An 18,519-nucleotide genomic window follows, 5' to 3' on the forward strand; every position below is an offset into this window, starting at 1 on the left:
CACTATTAAAATTATGAAAATTTAAAAATACATTACTATTCTTTCTTTTTCTGTGAAATACTCTGTATGGTCATATGAAGTAAAGAATGAGACCTTGCTTTTAACTAGTAAACGGTTGTCTTGGACTCATTTAAGTAGCACTCACCCTGCCCTTTGCTGATTTGTCCGGAGGAGAATCTTGACATCATCGTGAATTTGCTTTACTCTTCCTAAAGCCTTGAAAAAATCCTAAATCAAAAAAAAAAAAAAAAAAAGCAGCAGTGTTTAAACGCAGTAACTTCTCATTCAAATCTCTAGCACTCTATACTCCCCATTTCAGTTCTGTATTTATGTTCTTTGCAGGTTTATAAAAACCCAAATTGCTCTTCCTTCAGGAAAAAAAAAAAAAAAAAAAACCAACCTGAAAAATTGCCAAAACAGAAGCCTGACTAAAAATGTTTTAAGCATGTTGGTTGATTCTATCACAGGGGAAAAGCACACACATGATTTTACTGAAGTCTGCTGTTTCAGTAGCACAACTGTATCTCCGTTACTTCTGCATATTTTTTAGACAGATCAAAGTATCAAAAGGACTAATCCTTGTTCTGCTGTGAACCAAGCACCAAATAAATGGCACAGCATCGCTGTCATTGTTCCCTGCAACATGTGTGTTTTAGAAACCTGAATGTTCTTTCACAGTAATAGCTGGTACAAAAGAATACAGCAATTACTCAAGTGCACAATCATTTAACACATTCCATTTATGCTTTCATTAGCAGTGTTTGCGGTTATCTGTTCCACGTGTTTAATAATGCTTTAACTACAAACAGGATGCCTGTGGAAATGAGATAGTATGTCTCAGCAGGTAGTCTACATTTAAGTGAAGGTTTCTATGCAGCTACAATAATAAAAATCTATTAAGTGTGCTCAATTCTCTCATTATTCAGCTTGCTTTTACTTCAGAACAATGTGCCTTCTTATTCAAACCATAAACATATTCGAAAACTTGTTTTGGAAGGTGGCTAAAAGTGAATCAGCACATAATATCTTCATCAACCAAATAACGAGGGAAAGACTCAGCTTATAGTTTCAAGTCACTGAATACCTATATACATGCATATCCAAAATGCACGCACACATGCACAAGGGTAATACTACATACTGCTGAAGCGCTGCAAATTTCTCATTTCCTTTGAGTGTGAAAACATCCTCATTGAAAATTCAGACTTCTTAAAGGTCTTTTTTAAATGCAGAACCACACGATAGCTCATTTGCCCCTTAAACTCATTACACAAACTAGAATTTAATGTTGATTTCCTTTCCTGTTACTTGAACCTTTCATCACACATTTCAAACTAATCAGAAATTCACCAGTCTGTTAAAAGGTACATTTCTCCATAAAAAATTAAATTACAAACTGATAATGAGATCTTATGTACAATTCAGCTAGGAAGCGTCTACATTTAAGTTCAGGGCAAAGCTCTTAATGTTCATTGAGCTACCTCAGTAATTGGCTCATCTTTTGTGCCTCGAAGGAGGTTCATTTCATCCGGTGTCAGTTGGAATTTTGCTATAAATGCATCTGCAACTTGTGCTTTCATTTCTAGTCTCTGGCTGCAATAAAACAAAGTAAAGAGGACATTACCTTTTTATGCTTATCTCAGATTTATTTTACATATTCATACATTTGGAACTATAATTAGCATTAGAAATAGGTGTTATTAAATTCTAATAACACATTCTTGCGATCAAAACACTTGAGTTGCATCTTCACATCCAATTTTCTATTGAGCCTACATAGATTACTGAGTAAAGACAATATAAAGGTAAGTTCACACATTTGAAATCTAAGAAGTTCTTTTAAAAAATACTCCTTCAGCATTTGTATCACAAATTATCTAATCCAGACAATTTATGCTTGTACAGTTGTAATGCTTGCAGTTACTTCCTTTCAAATGTATCAAGGAAAGAATGGGGTTCAGCTTATATTTTCAGAAAGACACAATAAGCTGTAGCACCCAAAATGATCATTAACCTACTTTTCTTTAGAACAGATCCATTTCTTTTTAACAACATACAGTCGGGATACAAATTTACTAATCTCACAAGCAATCACAATGTAATGGCTAATTCTCTTGTTGATTATCCTTCTTGAAATAAACACAGCAGGGATGTAATATGCCAACGCCATCTCGTGGCAGCATCTTTTTGCACACATTTTGTCACACACCTTACAACCAAAGAAGGACCCAAATGAATATAGTTTTATTCCAAAGGAAGGGACTGGAATTCCTGTAGCAATAGAAAAATTGCTCAATTTGAGCACACAGCATTCCAGGAAATACAGACTGCTTTTTCGGGGCATTGAGAAGACACTACTTAGTTATCTGTAGAAGAACAAGGCTCAATTACTTTAAGATCATTTTCAGCTTCCAAAATAATTACTGCAAGATAAATAAACTGTTATTTACAGTGTGGTAAGACAGGCGAGTACACTCCTAATATTGACTGCAATAATTAAATTTCCTTGCAAGATTAAAGCCTGAAAAGTAAGCTTTTACTTACTTATTTACCACTTCTCTACCATCCAACTAGTGTCTGGACTGCATTCAGCTGGAAGCAGCAAGGAAAACTGGCTTCCCTTCTGTAGATATGAATGGCCTTCCCATCCTGCAGTGCCACAAACTCATTTAGAGATCAAATATAAAGTTTCCCAGTTGTCATTGCTCTATCATACTGAACAGTGAGAAGGAAGGGAATATAAAACCTAACAGTGTTTTAACAGTAAAATTTATGAAAAATAAAGGAGAAAGCAACTCGGTGCTTATAAGTTACTCAGGGGACACCTACGCAGAAAGGAAAACCAAAAACTCCCATCAGTCTCCGTGAAACCAAATCTTTTTTAGAGAAGGAACAAGAGTGATAGACAATAATTTTGGCCAGCTGAACAGGCAATGACAGCAGATGCATCCATGAAAAATTACAGCACTTTCCAAGCAATCAGTGGTAGCTCACTGCCAGTGAGGAAAAACAGGGAAGTAGTCGAAAAATGGAGGGCTCAAGAGTGCATACACAGCTTGGAAACAAGAATATGCAGGTACAGGCAGAAAGGAAAGGTATTTGGAAGAGAGGAAAGAGACAGAGAAGCATCGTGATGGCAAGGAGGTGGAGTCAGTTTTCCAGCACAAGGCACGGGGAGTGAGATTCAGGAGAGGCTAGGAAGTATCAAAAGACTCTGTGGGCAGAGAGGGGAGACGTGTGAGGTGATGGATCTGAAGGGGTTGAAGTTGCCCCATCTTCTCTTTGAATAACTTTATCTAAATCTCCCATATCAGGGTAAGGACATACAAGACTATCTTGCCTAAACAGGCCTGGCACTTCTTTCCAGCCCCACTGATACGCTTTTCTGACACAGAAAGTGTGGCAGACCTCAACACAGTGGAAGGAGAATGGAAGAACACCACTGTGAACACATCCAGTAAATTTTCAGCAGGAAGATAAGGCAATAAAATCTGAAGAGAGGAAACCATGGTGTAACTTCAGCTGAGACAGAGGAAAAAATACCCAGAGAAGCTGTCTACAAAACACACTCACAGGATTTAACAGACAGGAGGATACCAACAAAAAGGTGTTTTTAATTAAATATTAGGTGCGTGAGAGATTTTCTGATGATAACTATGTCATTCTCACAACACAGATGAAAGATGGATCAGGCCTGCTCTGCAGTAATATATTGCATCATTGCAATGATGCCTGAGCCATGCTGCTGAGCCTGCCTCAGCCATCCCTACTCACCCCTGCCCTGTACTGCCCTTTACACTGTGCCAGGATCATTGTTTATGCATCAGGAAAAAAACAAAAGTTTTTATCTTGTTTACTTTCTGTAGGTGGAGATCATATGTATTCCCTAATTCAGTTTACCACAGGCTAAGGGACTGGGGGGTACTAGGTTCTGTAGAGGCACTCCCCCATACTAAGGGGTGTGCAAGCACAGCGAGCTGCCAGAGGCAAGGGGACAGTGACTACTTATTTCACTGCTGCTATGAAACTGCTCGTGAAAATTACACTTCAGAGTTCTGAAGCGTATAAAAAAGGTGATTTCAATAGTTAGTTACAACAAATAATAATAAAAAAATATTAGCACCCTCCCCTTTCAACCCCCCCAAAAAACCTAGAGGCATACAACATAGCAACTCAAATTGAAAATCAGGCAAGGACACTTAAAATTTCACCCAACGGCAGTGCCTTCAATAGCACATTCCTGTTCCATGCCATTGCACTGAGGAGGTCTAATCCATCAATGTCACCATCACTGGATTTGGTCGAAACAACAGACAATGTGATTTAGTAAATTAACTTTATTTAATAGTTGTTCTGAGTCTCTCCTCTTGTGATGGAAATCTCAATTTAATATAAAACCACAGAGCTGAAAAGACTTACATTGGATTAACCCTCCCTTTAGGGAGAAAACAGGAAGGTAGGAAAGAGACCGTACAAAGCAAATGCAAGATCTTCTTTGATTTCAACAAGATCTCCAACAAACATAAAAGCAGGTAAGATGTTGAGAAACTTTTCTGTTCTTTGAACCTGTGTATCTCCTGAGTGCATAAACTTTTAAGTGCTCTTACAGAAAATCTCTATTTACTATTACCTCCTGTTCTTCAGATTTTTTGAATGGACACTTTTATCAAATTGGAGGCAGGGGGAAATCTGATTTTAAGAACTGCAATATACCAGGCATAACAGTTTTTTTCAGTTTGCTTTGCAGATTTGTTGGAACCAGGGTTGTAGGCTTCCAAAGAACAAGGACTGGAGTCCGGAATTATACAAAGACCATGCTCGTTAGTCCATGCTGGAATTCTGTGCACCCTTCACTGCCATGGTTATAAAAACCAACAATGGCAGAAGACCTCACTACTCAACCTCTCTCCTCCTCTAAGCGCTCACTCTGCGCAGTCCTCCCTCCATTCCTTTTTGTGCTGGTAGAGAGAACAAGGCTCAGACAAATATTGTGCTGTAAAGCCATTCCCATCCCTGGCTGTGCCTTTGGCTAACACCTGCTGTAACTGCTCACTGACCCACTCTGCACACTCCCAATAATTAACTTGTATAAAACAGCGAATCCATGTATTAAACTGTAGCATACCCGCAAGTTTAAAGTTCCACAATGTAAGCACAAAATAACAGCCTCAAGGTGGCAGCAATGGTTCATCTATCGTTCTAAAGATAGGGATTCGGAAGTGCTGAGAAACATCTATCCTAAACCTAAAAGCATGCATTTTGATAAAGCTATTTCTTTTTGTCTCTTTACAAAGGACATGGGATTTCAGCAAGCTACTCCATTTCAAAACCCAGGTTAGCCACCTCTGCTTCTGCTGGCAATGAAAGTTGCCTTGCTTATCAATCTGCATGCGAAAGAGATCCCGTATCCTAGATGATGGATCAGGACCAAAACCTGTAAGTGCTATGTACCCTTATCTTCTATCTCGCAGTGTACAGTATTAATGAGACCAATATATTCACATAGGTATATTTTTTTTTATATATATATATACACATGTATATGTATGTATGTATATATATACACACACACACACATTTCCTCAGACATAAGCTAACAGATATTTAACTAGATTTTAAACAATCTTAAAGCAGGGAAATAGATTAAAACATCACTCAATTTTGCTGCAGTTATTTCACTGCGACAACTGCTGTGCAAAAAACACAATGCAGGTAACAACCAAAGCTAGAGTAAGACCATCTTACATATAACCCACAGCAATTGGTACCTGTGCAGACAGTTGGACATTTCAAGACCCACTGGGCCTTTCTGTAAACATGGTAATTTCTAATTTGTGTTCTAAGCAAGTGCAGTACAGCAGAGGAAAGGCCACACTGTGCTGTTATCCCAAAGCTGCTTTTTTTTTTTTTTCCCCCCTTTCACAAAAGTTATCCCTGCATAAAGGAACAAAACTAACAGATCATGGGAACACGGCACTGATGCGAAGGGGGAAGTGCCAAGTGCTGGTAGACTTCGGAGCTTGGGCAGGGGACGGGACTCCAACAAAGAGCAATTTCCCCAGTTTTAATCGTTTCCAGGGAGACTGAATTCTTTTGCAAGAGAACTCAAAAGGCTGGGAAAACTATGCACTTCATGCACTTTTCCCTTGAACCAAACACAAATGTGCACTGTTTGTTAGGATTATCACCTAGACAGCTCAAAAAATGAGGTGGAGGAGAAACAAGCTTTTCCAAAGTTTAATTTTACCTTGCCACCAAGTACAGCATAAAAATCTACTAGCTTCCCTTACCAAGGACAAGTCACAGCAGCATGTTCTGAAATTACTTTCAACTTCTGGTACTGAGGACCCAACCTATTTTTAAAGCCTCAAAAAGATGGAATATTTCTAACTCATAATGAAATAACAACCATCTTTAACAGACATGTACAAATGCTCTTCAGCAGAAGCTGGAAAAATTATTATTCTGTGATGGTTTTTGTGGAAGGCAAATATACAAGACTATGACAAAACATCTACGTACAACTAAGTGTTAGGAAACCATTCTTAAGAATAAGTACCAGGTGCAAAAATGCATTTGTGAATGCTGAGAACAAATGTTTTTATTCTACATTTTGTCTAACGCATCTTTTATTAAAGAACTGAAATACTGTGAGAAGATACTCAGTGGCCAATTCCATCTTAGAATACAATGATGACATTTTCTCCTTAATTAAAAAATAGGAAGGCACAGAAAATCATAGTGAATTGTCTAACATTCCTGGGGCACAGGAAAATAGCAGTAATACTACAGAAGGCTTTAGCGAGACCTCATCTGGAAAACAGATCACAATCCTTGATCATCTGTGTTCAAGAACAATGGACTCCCATTAGACCAGAGCTAGCAGGATGATCAGGGGAATGGAGAATCTAATTTATGAGAGGAGATGAAGGAAGCTCTTAAGAAAAAGGACAAGATGAGAAAACAGCCAATTGACACCCAAGAATTAGGTTGAATATCAGGGAAAGGCTTTTACTGCAAAGAACAAGTTTTGAGGTAAGTGTTCCAAGAGCAGCAACACGTACAAAATGCAAAAATAATTAACTAGTTTTATGTTGAATCAGTTTATGAAAGTCATCATGCAAATGATAGCTGGCAGCACGAGAGCGGACTTGAACTTAGGTCTCTCCCATCTCTAACCCCTATCTAAAGAAAGCCAGCCTGCAATGCTGCAGCCCTGACATATAATACATTCTGCTCTAAAAATAAATAGGTAAAAATCAAAAAGTGTGTTCAGTGCAGAACACACTAACTGCTCTGAAATTATTTAAATCTTGCAAACAAATTACTCAATGCTACAGTAAGAAAGCTTACCTGCTGTAAATAAATTCATAGAATGCAGTAATTTTCTACTTACACATTGATCAGGCTTCCTATAAACACCACTACAGAATAGTCTGGATAAGCAATTTTCACATGCAAAACTTGACAGCAATCATGTGATATATATACTTACTAAGAAAATCACTGTTAAGCAATGGTTAAGATACAAAATACGGTTTCTAACTCGTGAAGAGAGATTAAGTTAAAAATTAGTGTATTTCCAGTAAATAGATTCTTTTCCATCTTGTAGAGGTGAGCTAGTTGATACTATCGTACCAGAGTGATATCTTCAGCATATCTTTTATACAATCTGATATAAAAACATTTGCAAGGGGCCTGCTTAGTCTAGCTTCAAATTTGCCATCAAATTCAAAAATGTTGCCAAAGGCATGAAAATACCACACTGCTCTCTGCATTCACTTGGAATAAGATCAGAACAAATGAGCCTAACCAGCAGCAAAAGGAGAACTAAATCAGATCATAGGAAAACAGTAAGAACCAAAGGAAATTTCCAGGGAAGGTCGTGGGCTCTCTCTTCCTGGTCTTTTCTTCTAAGAGCAGATTAGACAAACATCAGTCCATTAGGAATAGTCTCACGTAACTGATTCTGCATTTCTGATGAACGTTTCTCAACCTGTAAGACCATGCCTCACTTCATACTGATCAAGAGTACTGCCCGCCTCAAGAGAGTACATGGTTGCCAGTTAGAAAAGCTGGCAGGAAATGAGGCTTTGCGCTTTCTCTGCTGGTCATGGCCAGAATGAGACAAATTAGGGTGGTTTTTTTCTTCAGATGCATTTTAGCTGATTTGATTCCTATGTTATACCCCGTTACCTATGCTCTACTTTGGTACAAATCAGGAAAGAAAATCAGCCTCAGCAGGTCAAGCCTACACCCTCCCCCACATCAGATTATAATTCAGTTTAGGCAATCACTGCTTTTTCTCATGAAGCATATTCACAGGAATAAATGTAATTACAAGTTTCAAAAGGTCAAGACACGAAATACATCTCATCAGTGCAAACCACATCACCACTTTTCTCAGCATATGCTGATGAAAGCAAACCTCTCTAACCTGCTACCAATACTGCTGAACTTCCTGCATCGCTTCCAAATTGACTATGATGAAAAAAGTATTTTTACAAAAAAAAGGAAATAAACACCACCATGAGACATGCATGAGAGATCTGTAGTGTAGCACTGCTGAAGCAGATGTTCAGTAAGAAACATTTTTCCTAAGACTTTTGACCTTGTATTGAGCTCGGAGGTCACAGTCAAATCACTCACTGAACTCCAAGAACTGTGTTTGTTAATTTAAATAAAGAGCAGGTCTGAATGTAATTCAATTAAAATAAATTGAAGCACACACTGCTGCATTCCAAAATATGTTTGGGAATCATAATTAACTTTATTTTTAAAAAGTGAAACAATCCTAGTGCTACAGAAACTGACTTTCCAGAATCAACAGAACTAATAAGGACTCTGACATCCAAACACACATTTTGCTCTGTGTAAGAACATAATTAATAGAAGACAGGAAAATAAGACAATGTGTAAAGTTGTTCAAGTGTATAATCCCAATGAAATCTCTGGAACTTTAGCCTGACTCAAAAATTATCTGTTCAAGCCATTTCCATTCCCGTTCTTTCATATAGTTTTCAGAGTACGGTTCAGAAAACTACTTCTGACTCTCACCAATCTTCTATTTCTACAGGCTTATTTTTTGTGATCTTACTCTCACATAATAGCTCTTATTTAATTTTATAAGAATTAATATTCTAACTATTAGCTTCTGGTCTCTTTCTTCAGTTGTTAGATCCACAACTGTCATTTGTGGCTAACCTCAAAAACAATCTTGCATAATACCTTACCATTAAGCGGCTGGTAGAACTACTACGAAGCCAGGCTTCCGGAATTCTGCATACAGTATTTTGGAACTGAACTGGTATTTCTCTGGCTTGGGAACTACTGAACTCCAAGACACTTGTTCCCAATACAAGGTGAAGTACTTTAGTATTGCAAGTAGGTTTTTAGCTTCACACAAAGAAAAAGCGAACTAAATTCAGGTACAGCAAGAGAACCGTCAAGTCACAGGAAGCTTTTCTTAAAATCTCACTTGAAGGAGCAAGATCCTTTTTCTGTCAGCCTATTCGCAATGGCAATAAACAAACCCACATCTTTAAAAACGCAGCAGATGTTGTTTGAAAACAAACTAATCTCCTCATTACTATACATAAAAAGCCTAATGCAACCTGAAAGCAATATTAGTGTGCTGAAATAAATGTATAGAAATCTAGTGAAGATACTGAAGTGGAAATGGGTTTTTAGCAATACACAGAAACTGTCCAAATTAACTACCTCAGTTTTTCTTTATTATCAAAGTTTGCTATGAAATATATTAAAACAAACATTCTATTCAAGACTGTACATTACTGTACAGCAATAAATTAACCTTATGTTACAGAGAAGTGAGCTGAATGGTTTGGACTACTTCATTTCACACTACATGGTTCTATTGAGCTGTGATAAGTCTCAATTTTAAGGAGAGAAGAAGAAGAAAAAAAAACCCACCCTAGTGCCTATGTTAAGCAGACTCCATAATTTAAATGATGAGAAACTGTTCTGCTTCTAACATACAGTAATTTTAACTAGTCTTTACATATAAAATAAATTCAGAACAAGCAAGCTAATTGACCAAAGAAATGCAGCAACTCTGACATATTCACAAATATAAAAATGCAATTGTATTAATGGAAGATTACTTTTAAAATTTGTTATCTAAGTAACATACTCTGTTTAGCATTTATGCCAAATCAGGTCTAAAGCTCAGAAACTAAGTTGAAAGAAAAACAATGCTGCAAAGCAACAACCTGAGAATGCTGAAGTTTTAACTTAAATCTGACACAAACATCTTATTTTCTATCCCAACTACTTAACGAAGTAGTATTTTACCAACACAGGAAGTCCCAAATTGCTTATCAGGATTACCTACAGATACTGCAGTTGGACCACTGTACCTTCAAGTTACAAATTTGAGAGACTAGGATGACCAACAGAGAGTTCAGGTAAGAAGCTTAGGAAACTGAAAATCATCTTGAACGTCTAATTATATAGGTGATAATACAATGCAAAAACTACTTGGTGTAAGAAACCCAGTACACACACACAACTACTGAGACAGCCAGTCCTTTGCAAGTACCGCAGAAGAAAAAAATTACATGCAAGGATGAAAGCATGAACAAACAGTCTTACTTAAAATGTTCATCCTCATATTCAAGTTCCCGTGGCTGCTCTGCATCTTTGGGAAACTATTCTTCACTGCTATCATGCCGTTCTTGATCAAAAAAACTCACCAAAACCCAAAAAACCCAAACACACTACACAGGTTCAAATGCCATATAGGGAAAAATTTCTGAAGAGATATTTACATTTGTAAGGTCAAAAAAATGTTGCAATCTAAGAAAATAGTTCACTTACTATTTCAATCTTTGCTTTATTTGCTTCGTATAGCTGGGGGAATAAAGTCACAACTCCAATCAAAAAGACTCTGGCTATTGACTTTTTCTCTGGTTTTGAAGTGAACATTCTGTTCTTTTAATTGCAGTTTGCTTTGAACTTGATACTAATTATAACATCTGTTGATGAAATTTACTGTCCACAAGAACTGACTAGGCATAATGAGCATTTAACGAAGCCAAAGTTTCCACCTGTCATCATTTAGCAAAAACAGTCTTAAGACTATTACAGAAAGACAACTAGATATCTTGATCAAAGAGAGCGCTAATGTATTCTTACCAAATGCAGACAAGTAAATAAAAAGCTGTGAAGTACTCAGATATTTGTCTAAGTAACTTTCTATCTTCATCGTATTATTCAAGCGAAGACAGCAGCCCATTTTCTCTAAAATTTCAGTCAAATAAAAAATTAAATATTCTTAAAAGCTTTAATCCCTAATGATCATAAATGCATTAAATGCATCTGAAAGTTTACTGTCTTACTTCAGTTTAGAACACTGAATCAAGTCATAATATTTTCCTTCTACAAAAAAATGGCTGGCTAAAGTAAGTCAGATAAATTGTATAATAGAAGACCTTTTTTTGACCATTAGCTAGCAAAGCAAATAATTTACTGCGTATCAAAATAATTTCTGAAGTTATTTTTTAAAAACGGCTAAAAACCGTGAGAACCAAGACTTAATGTAGTAATCAGTGAGAAGGGCAGAGTCAAAATAACTTTCCTTAAGGACAGTGTAAACAACTGTTTCAGCAAAATGACAGAATGTATTACCTCTGCTATTACAAAATATTCAGTAACTATCACTGTGAAAAAGAAGAACATAACTAATTTTATTTTTCAGGGTAATGTTTAAAAACATACTATTACTCAGCACTGATTTAAGAATTTAACTCACAAACACTTTGGTACATAAAACGGATTATTTTTAAAATATTTTGATGTCAAATTAAAAAATTACACAGAAAATTCTACTATATTGTGCTATTTGCATACAAATGCCCATTATCCTAAACTTCAAGAAATTTCAACCTAACTCATGTTTTCTTGCGAAAAACCTATCCTAAAATAAACAGCTGGTAGAACTACAGACAGAAACAGAAATTTGGGACTGATGAATTCTGAAGATGAGTTTTATCTTTCATAATAAGGAGAAAGACTTTTTTTTTTTTTTTTTACAAGAACTCTAAAAAACTGTTTACGCTCAGCAATTACTGCCTTGTTCTATACTGACTGTTCTTGCTTTACAGTCATCGTTTCAATTGCCTTCTTTTCAATGGGTCCAGCTTTCATCCCTGCATTTCAATCAGTGTTTTAGGACAAACCTCAGAAGAGAGAGAAGCCACATCCTCCCCGTTGCACCATTTACTCCTTTGTTGGATAAGAATTGTCACCTGGTAAGTTGAAGAAATCCGCAACTTAAGACCTGTATTTTGTCTGGCTGCTGGCAAGATGTCAGCTTTTCAAGAAACCCCTAATACCCAGTAGCAGAGGCCTCTTCATATACCTGATGTAAACTGAAGTGATGCATCAGAAAAAACAGTCATTTAATGAGTCAAAAGAAAAGGTGACTCCAATGTCCCACACAGGAAAAAAATAAAAATATTTTGCTTAATTTTTCCTAAGTTTAGCCAGGAAAAAAGTTAACTTTGTTAATAAATGGCACTATGATACTTCCATAAGCATCGTATTGTAAGATCACAAATATTGTTTGGCTTCTGCTAGTGGCTACTTCATGTGTACTTAGAAAATAGCCTTTCAAAAGAAAACTTTTGCCTGCATGTGCACTCTGAGGTCCTTAGAAGGACAGGCTTCGTCCTAAACCTTTTTTCCTCCTTACACTAGGGAGATGTTCTGTCTCTTAAAGGAATTAGCAGAAAGTCTTTTAAGTACTCTTGTGCGAGTAAGAACTATATTGTAGAAGTGCTGATAGTAGAAGTACAGTCTGCATAATCTCCTTTAATGGAATTTAAGGCCAATTAGACATACATAATTTGGGACTGGTCTTGGTACCTTCCATTCCACTTCAGAACAAGGAATCAAAGCAGCTTTTCTTCAAACTATGAAAAAGACGACCACTTCCCTGTCCTACTACTTCACATACTCATATTTAAAATAACAAATTTTCTAAGACTTGACTTCTGCTCACTTAAACTGTGACTTTGCTAAATCCTTCATTTTATATCAACCAGCATTGTATTTTATGCAGTTATTCTACATTCAACTTTTAAAATATGTACAGATTACACCCTAACCTCACATTCAGACTCTCACAGGACATAATCCACTTCCTACTGAAGTCCATAACATGAGCCTACTAATTTTGAAAGTGCACCCAGAGCTATCCAAAGTCGTAATTTCTACTAGAAATTTATCACTGGAAATAATTATTTCTAATCTCCAGTGAACTGTAAATAATTTTCAGAAGAAACCTCATAAAGCAAGGAGATTCATTCTTCTACACTGACAAAGGCTAAAGCTGTAAAACCAGATGCCCTAGACATAAAAATGATAAAGATTACTTGAATCTGTCATAGGCTATTATCCTTTTCCCATGAATAAAAATACTGAAAAGAGCAAAATACAAATCTTTTCTTCCAGAAGAGGTTGAAGAACCAAGGGAAAAAGTGGTCTGTGTTAGCCTTATTAAATAGCACTTAACGTATTTCAGTTAGCTTTAAATATGGTAGCGTAAGTTACAAGCCAACTTTCTGTTCCTACATACAGCCCCTGAGGAAGAGAGTGATTTCCACTGGATACGAAGCATTAAAAAGAAGCCTGTGAAACTGATGAGACACTGAGTAGGTCGATATCTGTTATAAGACAATATAACTTACATTATCAACTGACACTAGGTAAAGCACATCCATATTCAGCATGTTGTACCACTATAACTGATTCTCTTCCCTAAAAGGTCAATTTTTATGGTAACAAGCACTAACACATGTTCTTACCTTTTTGTACCCTTTATTAATAAACTAAGAACTCAGCATTTTTATTCCAATTGAACTACAAACACAGATAGTGTTAAAAACTAAGCACAAATACAAAAAACCCTGAAGTCATTACTCAAAAATAAGAGTAGCAGAATCAGATCTAAAAGAAAATTCCATCAGTACTGTCATGTCTTCAAGAAATAAGTAAGGTGGTATACATACTTTTCTGCCTGGAGTTTTGTGGTTTTTACTATCAAGTCCTGAGTTTGTTCCTTGGCTGCCTAGAATATAATTAGAATTGTTAAGCATGTGAAAAACACAAATGTATGAAATTTATTACACAACCTTAAGAAAATATAATACTTTTGAAGCTTTCTGACTATAAGCAGTTTAAAGAGCGTATTTTTTGAAACAAAAGGCCTTCTTGAAATAAGTATTCATTAACTCTCCGTGTTTTCGGGCACAAAAAAAATAAATGAACACCCTTATCTGTATACATTTTCATCTTTACATACATTTATATTCACACACAGTTAATTTTTAATTTATATTTAATACAAAACCATTCTTATAAATATTAGAAATATGTCTAATTATTTTGTTTGTCCATTGCCTGTAAATTGCTTGCTGTTACAAAATGAAAAACGAAACAAGTTCATCTGGATGCTAAACTGCCCAGTACCAGTGTCCATCCAGTCATTCCAGACAGCGTGAATACAGCTCTGCTGGCCTTGGCGAGTTTAGCTCTACAGGCCAAGCAGCTCACAGGGCTGTAAGGACCAAATGCAATGCACTTGAGGAGTTCATCACAGCCCTAAATGTTCAGTGATGACAATGCAAGGGAATCCCCACAGAAACAATTCTGCCACAGGCAGCAGCTGCACGAGTGAAAGGATTGCTGCAACTGAAGTTCAAGAGTTCTGAAATTTATTACTCAGCAAGTAGATAAAAGACATCCAGAATTGTTGGATTCCCCCTGGACACCACCACTGATCATTTAGGCAGCACCTGAAATCAAAATGCATTCAGTACGGAATAATATTGCAAGTGAAAAGCTGGAAACAGCTATGAAGATATTCTACATGCATAATTTCAAGACTGTAATAGGTCTAAATCATGGTGTTTGCCAAAATGAAGATGCCAGTCTTGAAACCCATGAGAGGTCTTAATGCGAGTATATACACACACTGATTCATTTCAGCCTTTCTACCTGCCACGCTACATTAGTTGCAATGGAAAAGCAGTCAAGGTACAGGAACACTTTGAAAGGTGAAAGAAAGGCTGCAACTACTCAAGTACAACTTCAGTCACCAGAGAGAGCCTGAGCTGTTCCATGAATACAGACAGTGGGCATCGCTGAGGTGCCAGTTGCCGATTTCTCCGAAGGAAACTATTATGGACTAGCATGCAGATTTAATAAAAGCTCCACAGAAATTACTGAATAGTTCCAAAATAATTTAAAATATCTTTAAGCTTTTTTTTATCTTATATAAATAGTAATATCTATAAATTTTTAGGTATTTGTATTTTAAACTCTTTTTTTTTTAATAATATTGATTTTCAATGCTTCAGCCTAACAAAAAAAGACTATCACAACAAAAGACTGGGTTTGAACTAATCAGTATGCAAATCTACTAATTCCAGACTTTTTTTTCACCCACTTCCTTCAGAGTTGCAGATTGTAATAAACCAAAAAGACAGAAGAAGAAATTTGGTTCCTTTCCAGCACTTTCTGGACAGAGGTACTAATTGCCAAAAAGAACGCTAACAGTAGGACAGCAGAAAGAAAGGAAAAGCAGCTTTTCTGGATCTACCTAGATACATCAGGAAGTCAGTTTTTACTTACATGAATTCAAATACATGACAGATATTGTTATTATTGTATGTATGTAATGTAAGAGCTTACATCTAAGTAAAACAAGGTAACTGGCAGAAAAGAGTCAGACATGCCAGAAAAATCAGAAAGTTGATACTTGATGTTTCTTGCAGATCCAGAATAGAAATATCTTTATTTTCTTCCCTACCTCAGCATACTAATTAAAACTTTCATTATCCTTCAACCCTGCTGCTTTACTCCATTTCAGCACTTGTCTCCTTCCCTCCCTTTCAGCCATCGCATTATCGCACTGTCCTGAAATCAGATCTGACAGTACCGGGTTATTTGGATTGGACAGTATTACAGACTTACAAAATAAAAAAGGTAAAAAGCTTTTTGGCTTATCAGTGTATAGTCCATTACGTATCTTGCATTTGTTCTGCTCTTTTATTACACTGCTCTCTTAGCACACTCTTCTGCATTATAGGCTATAGACACTTCTCTTTTTATTTTCTGTTTGCTCTACTTAGTTCATTTTTGTCTTCTTATTCAGCTCAAGCACATGCTCGAAAGTCTTCATGTCCTATTACAGATAAAATGCCAGAGTACTTGACAACTGTTCATGGGCTTATTAACTTACTTTACATTCATACAGACAAAGAAAACATGGGTCGAACTGAGACAAGCTCTAAGTTCTACAGGGCTCTAGAGGAAACCTCCCACAGAGGCCTTGAACAAAACTATCTTCTGGCTTTAACAGAAAAAGAAATCACTGCAGGGTGGCTCTAGTCTGGGAAAAAAAAAAAAATTGAAAAATCGCAGATGATAGTTACACTTCATGATCTAAAGCCAGAAAAGAGCAAAAATCTGCATGGACACTTGACTCATTTCCACATCTAAGAGATAAATCAAACAGTTCCTGAACTGCACCAGGGAATACATCCGCATTAACAGTCTTCAAAGAGATCTGAGAGCTCTGAGGTGCATTACCCATTGCCTTCCAAAATTGAAAATTAAGTACTGCAGTGCACTGCACTGTACTGTCACACTTTTTGGAACAAGTTCATCAAACTACAATAATTCTTATGTGAATTACATACAGTGACTACGAAATCTATTCATCTAAGTAGGGGCACATCTAAAGTCCCCACACACACATTAGGAGGGGAAAAAGAAATTGTTTTCACAGGATTTTTCAGTGAAGCGTTCTCATTCATATACTGTAACTTATATGCTATATTCAGAACAGATTTGATTTGGCAAAGCGTCAACACTTCAGCATCCATAACCTGTTAAACTCATCACTGAACTGAATATTGAACTTGAACACTAAACCCAAGCCAGATTTAGAAACACATCATAAAATGCAACTTTCCCCCTGCTAGAATATTATGGATTCAGAATTAATATGAAGCAGAATTGGTTTTGTTGGACATCAGCATTTTGAGACAATGTTATGAAACAAAACCAGCAGAATCAAGATGGCACATTAGATTTGTCTCCCTCTTTGGATTAAAAGATACTGTTTTATGCATATACTTGAGGTATTTATATGAACACATAATTCAACAGATGTAGTCAATGCAAAAGACACATAAATTTTAAACAGAAATACACAAATGTAATTAACCTTTAATCTCACATACATCCAATCTAATTCGCATGGGGAGGTTCAGGTTGGATACTAGGACGAATTTTTACACTTGAAAGGGTTATCAAGCATTGGAATAGGCTGCCCAGGGAAGTGGTTGAGGCACCATCCCTGGAGGTGTTCAAAAGAAGGGCTGACATGGTGCTTGGGGACATGGTTTAGTGATGGGTTTTTTTGGTTTGTTTTTTTTTTTGTCAGAGTTAGACTGATGGCTGGACTAGATATCTTGAAGGTCCCTTCCAACCTAGATGATTCTATGATTCTAATAAAATATTTTCTCTCCACTCACATACAAATGCATATCACATTGCTATTCTCAAAATAAACATATTGCTGCATTTGCAATTTGCAAGTAAATAAAATGCTCTCCTCAATACATTTTCTAAATAAGTAAAAAGAAATTTATTAATATCCTAAAGTAACATAAAACACATACTATGGAAACATCTCAGTGTCACTGTTAATCCTCCAAAATAATTATTTAACCTTTCAAAAGAAAGTAGTCACACCTCAAAATGAAAAATAGACAAAACACATCTATTTATATATTACCTTCAAACGACTGGACATATCTTCACAGCAGCTGCTCATTGCTTGCACATCTTCATTTATACTCTCAAGCTCCTAAAGAAGTTCAAATAACAGTAACTGTGGTTTAAATCAGAAATGCCATGCCTAGGCCCAGCTTCATCCCACCAAAAGCAGATGCCCAAGTTACAAGGAACATAGTTGCTCGAGGCTCCCTGGTTATCAACAGAGAGAATGCACCTCTAAAGATCAACATTCACTTGGGATTTTTGTCTGTTTGAAACATCACCTCTCTCTGTGCAGGATTTTCATCAAATGAAACAAATGATAAAACAATTTTACTGTAAAAATATATTTGCCCTGGAAAATCAAAATCTCTCTTTACCCTTTTTTCTTTTTTTTAACTTTAAATTACATACCAGTACTACTGCAAGACAGCTAGTCACACTGTAAAAACGCTACCTCTTTAACTTGCTTGAATATGTGGACAAATTCTTCATTTATGGCTAAGCTTCGTCGTTCAATGTCTCCACGCAAGTTTCTTCGGGTGCGCAAACTGTTTTCAACAAAAAAGCTCGAGAGTGCCTTCAGCGCTTCCAGCATTTCCTAGAAATTAAAAAAAGACCTTAACTTTCCACACAGTTACAAAGAAGCAGGTTACATAGCCTGTAGCTATCCCAAATTCATGGTTTTAGGAAAAAAAACCAAAACCG

At 36.4% G+C, this 18,519-nt stretch overlaps 1 protein-coding gene across 1 annotated transcript in view; it reads right to left on the reverse strand.

The window, feature by feature from the left end:
* The window catches only part of COG6 (component of oligomeric golgi complex 6), a 59,130-nt gene that overhangs the window by 39,941 nt on the left and 670 nt on the right, over nucleotides 1-18,519 (reverse strand). The window contains exons 2-6 of the mRNA XM_074145619.1: nucleotides 18,269-18,412; nucleotides 17,831-17,902; nucleotides 14,034-14,092; nucleotides 1,482-1,593; nucleotides 146-228 (exon numbers count right to left, since the gene is read on the reverse strand). Coding sequence (XP_074001720.1) covers nucleotides 146-228; nucleotides 1,482-1,593; nucleotides 14,034-14,092; nucleotides 17,831-17,902; nucleotides 18,269-18,412 — 470 coding nt within the window. The remainder of the gene's footprint in view (nucleotides 1-145; nucleotides 229-1,481; nucleotides 1,594-14,033; nucleotides 14,093-17,830; nucleotides 17,903-18,268; nucleotides 18,413-18,519) is intronic.

Source organism: Numenius arquata, chromosome 1 (genome assembly GCF_964106895.1).
Source record: "Numenius arquata chromosome 1, bNumArq3.hap1.1, whole genome shotgun sequence".
In the NCBI taxonomy this organism is placed as follows: Eukaryota; Metazoa; Chordata; class Aves; order Charadriiformes; family Scolopacidae; genus Numenius; species Numenius arquata.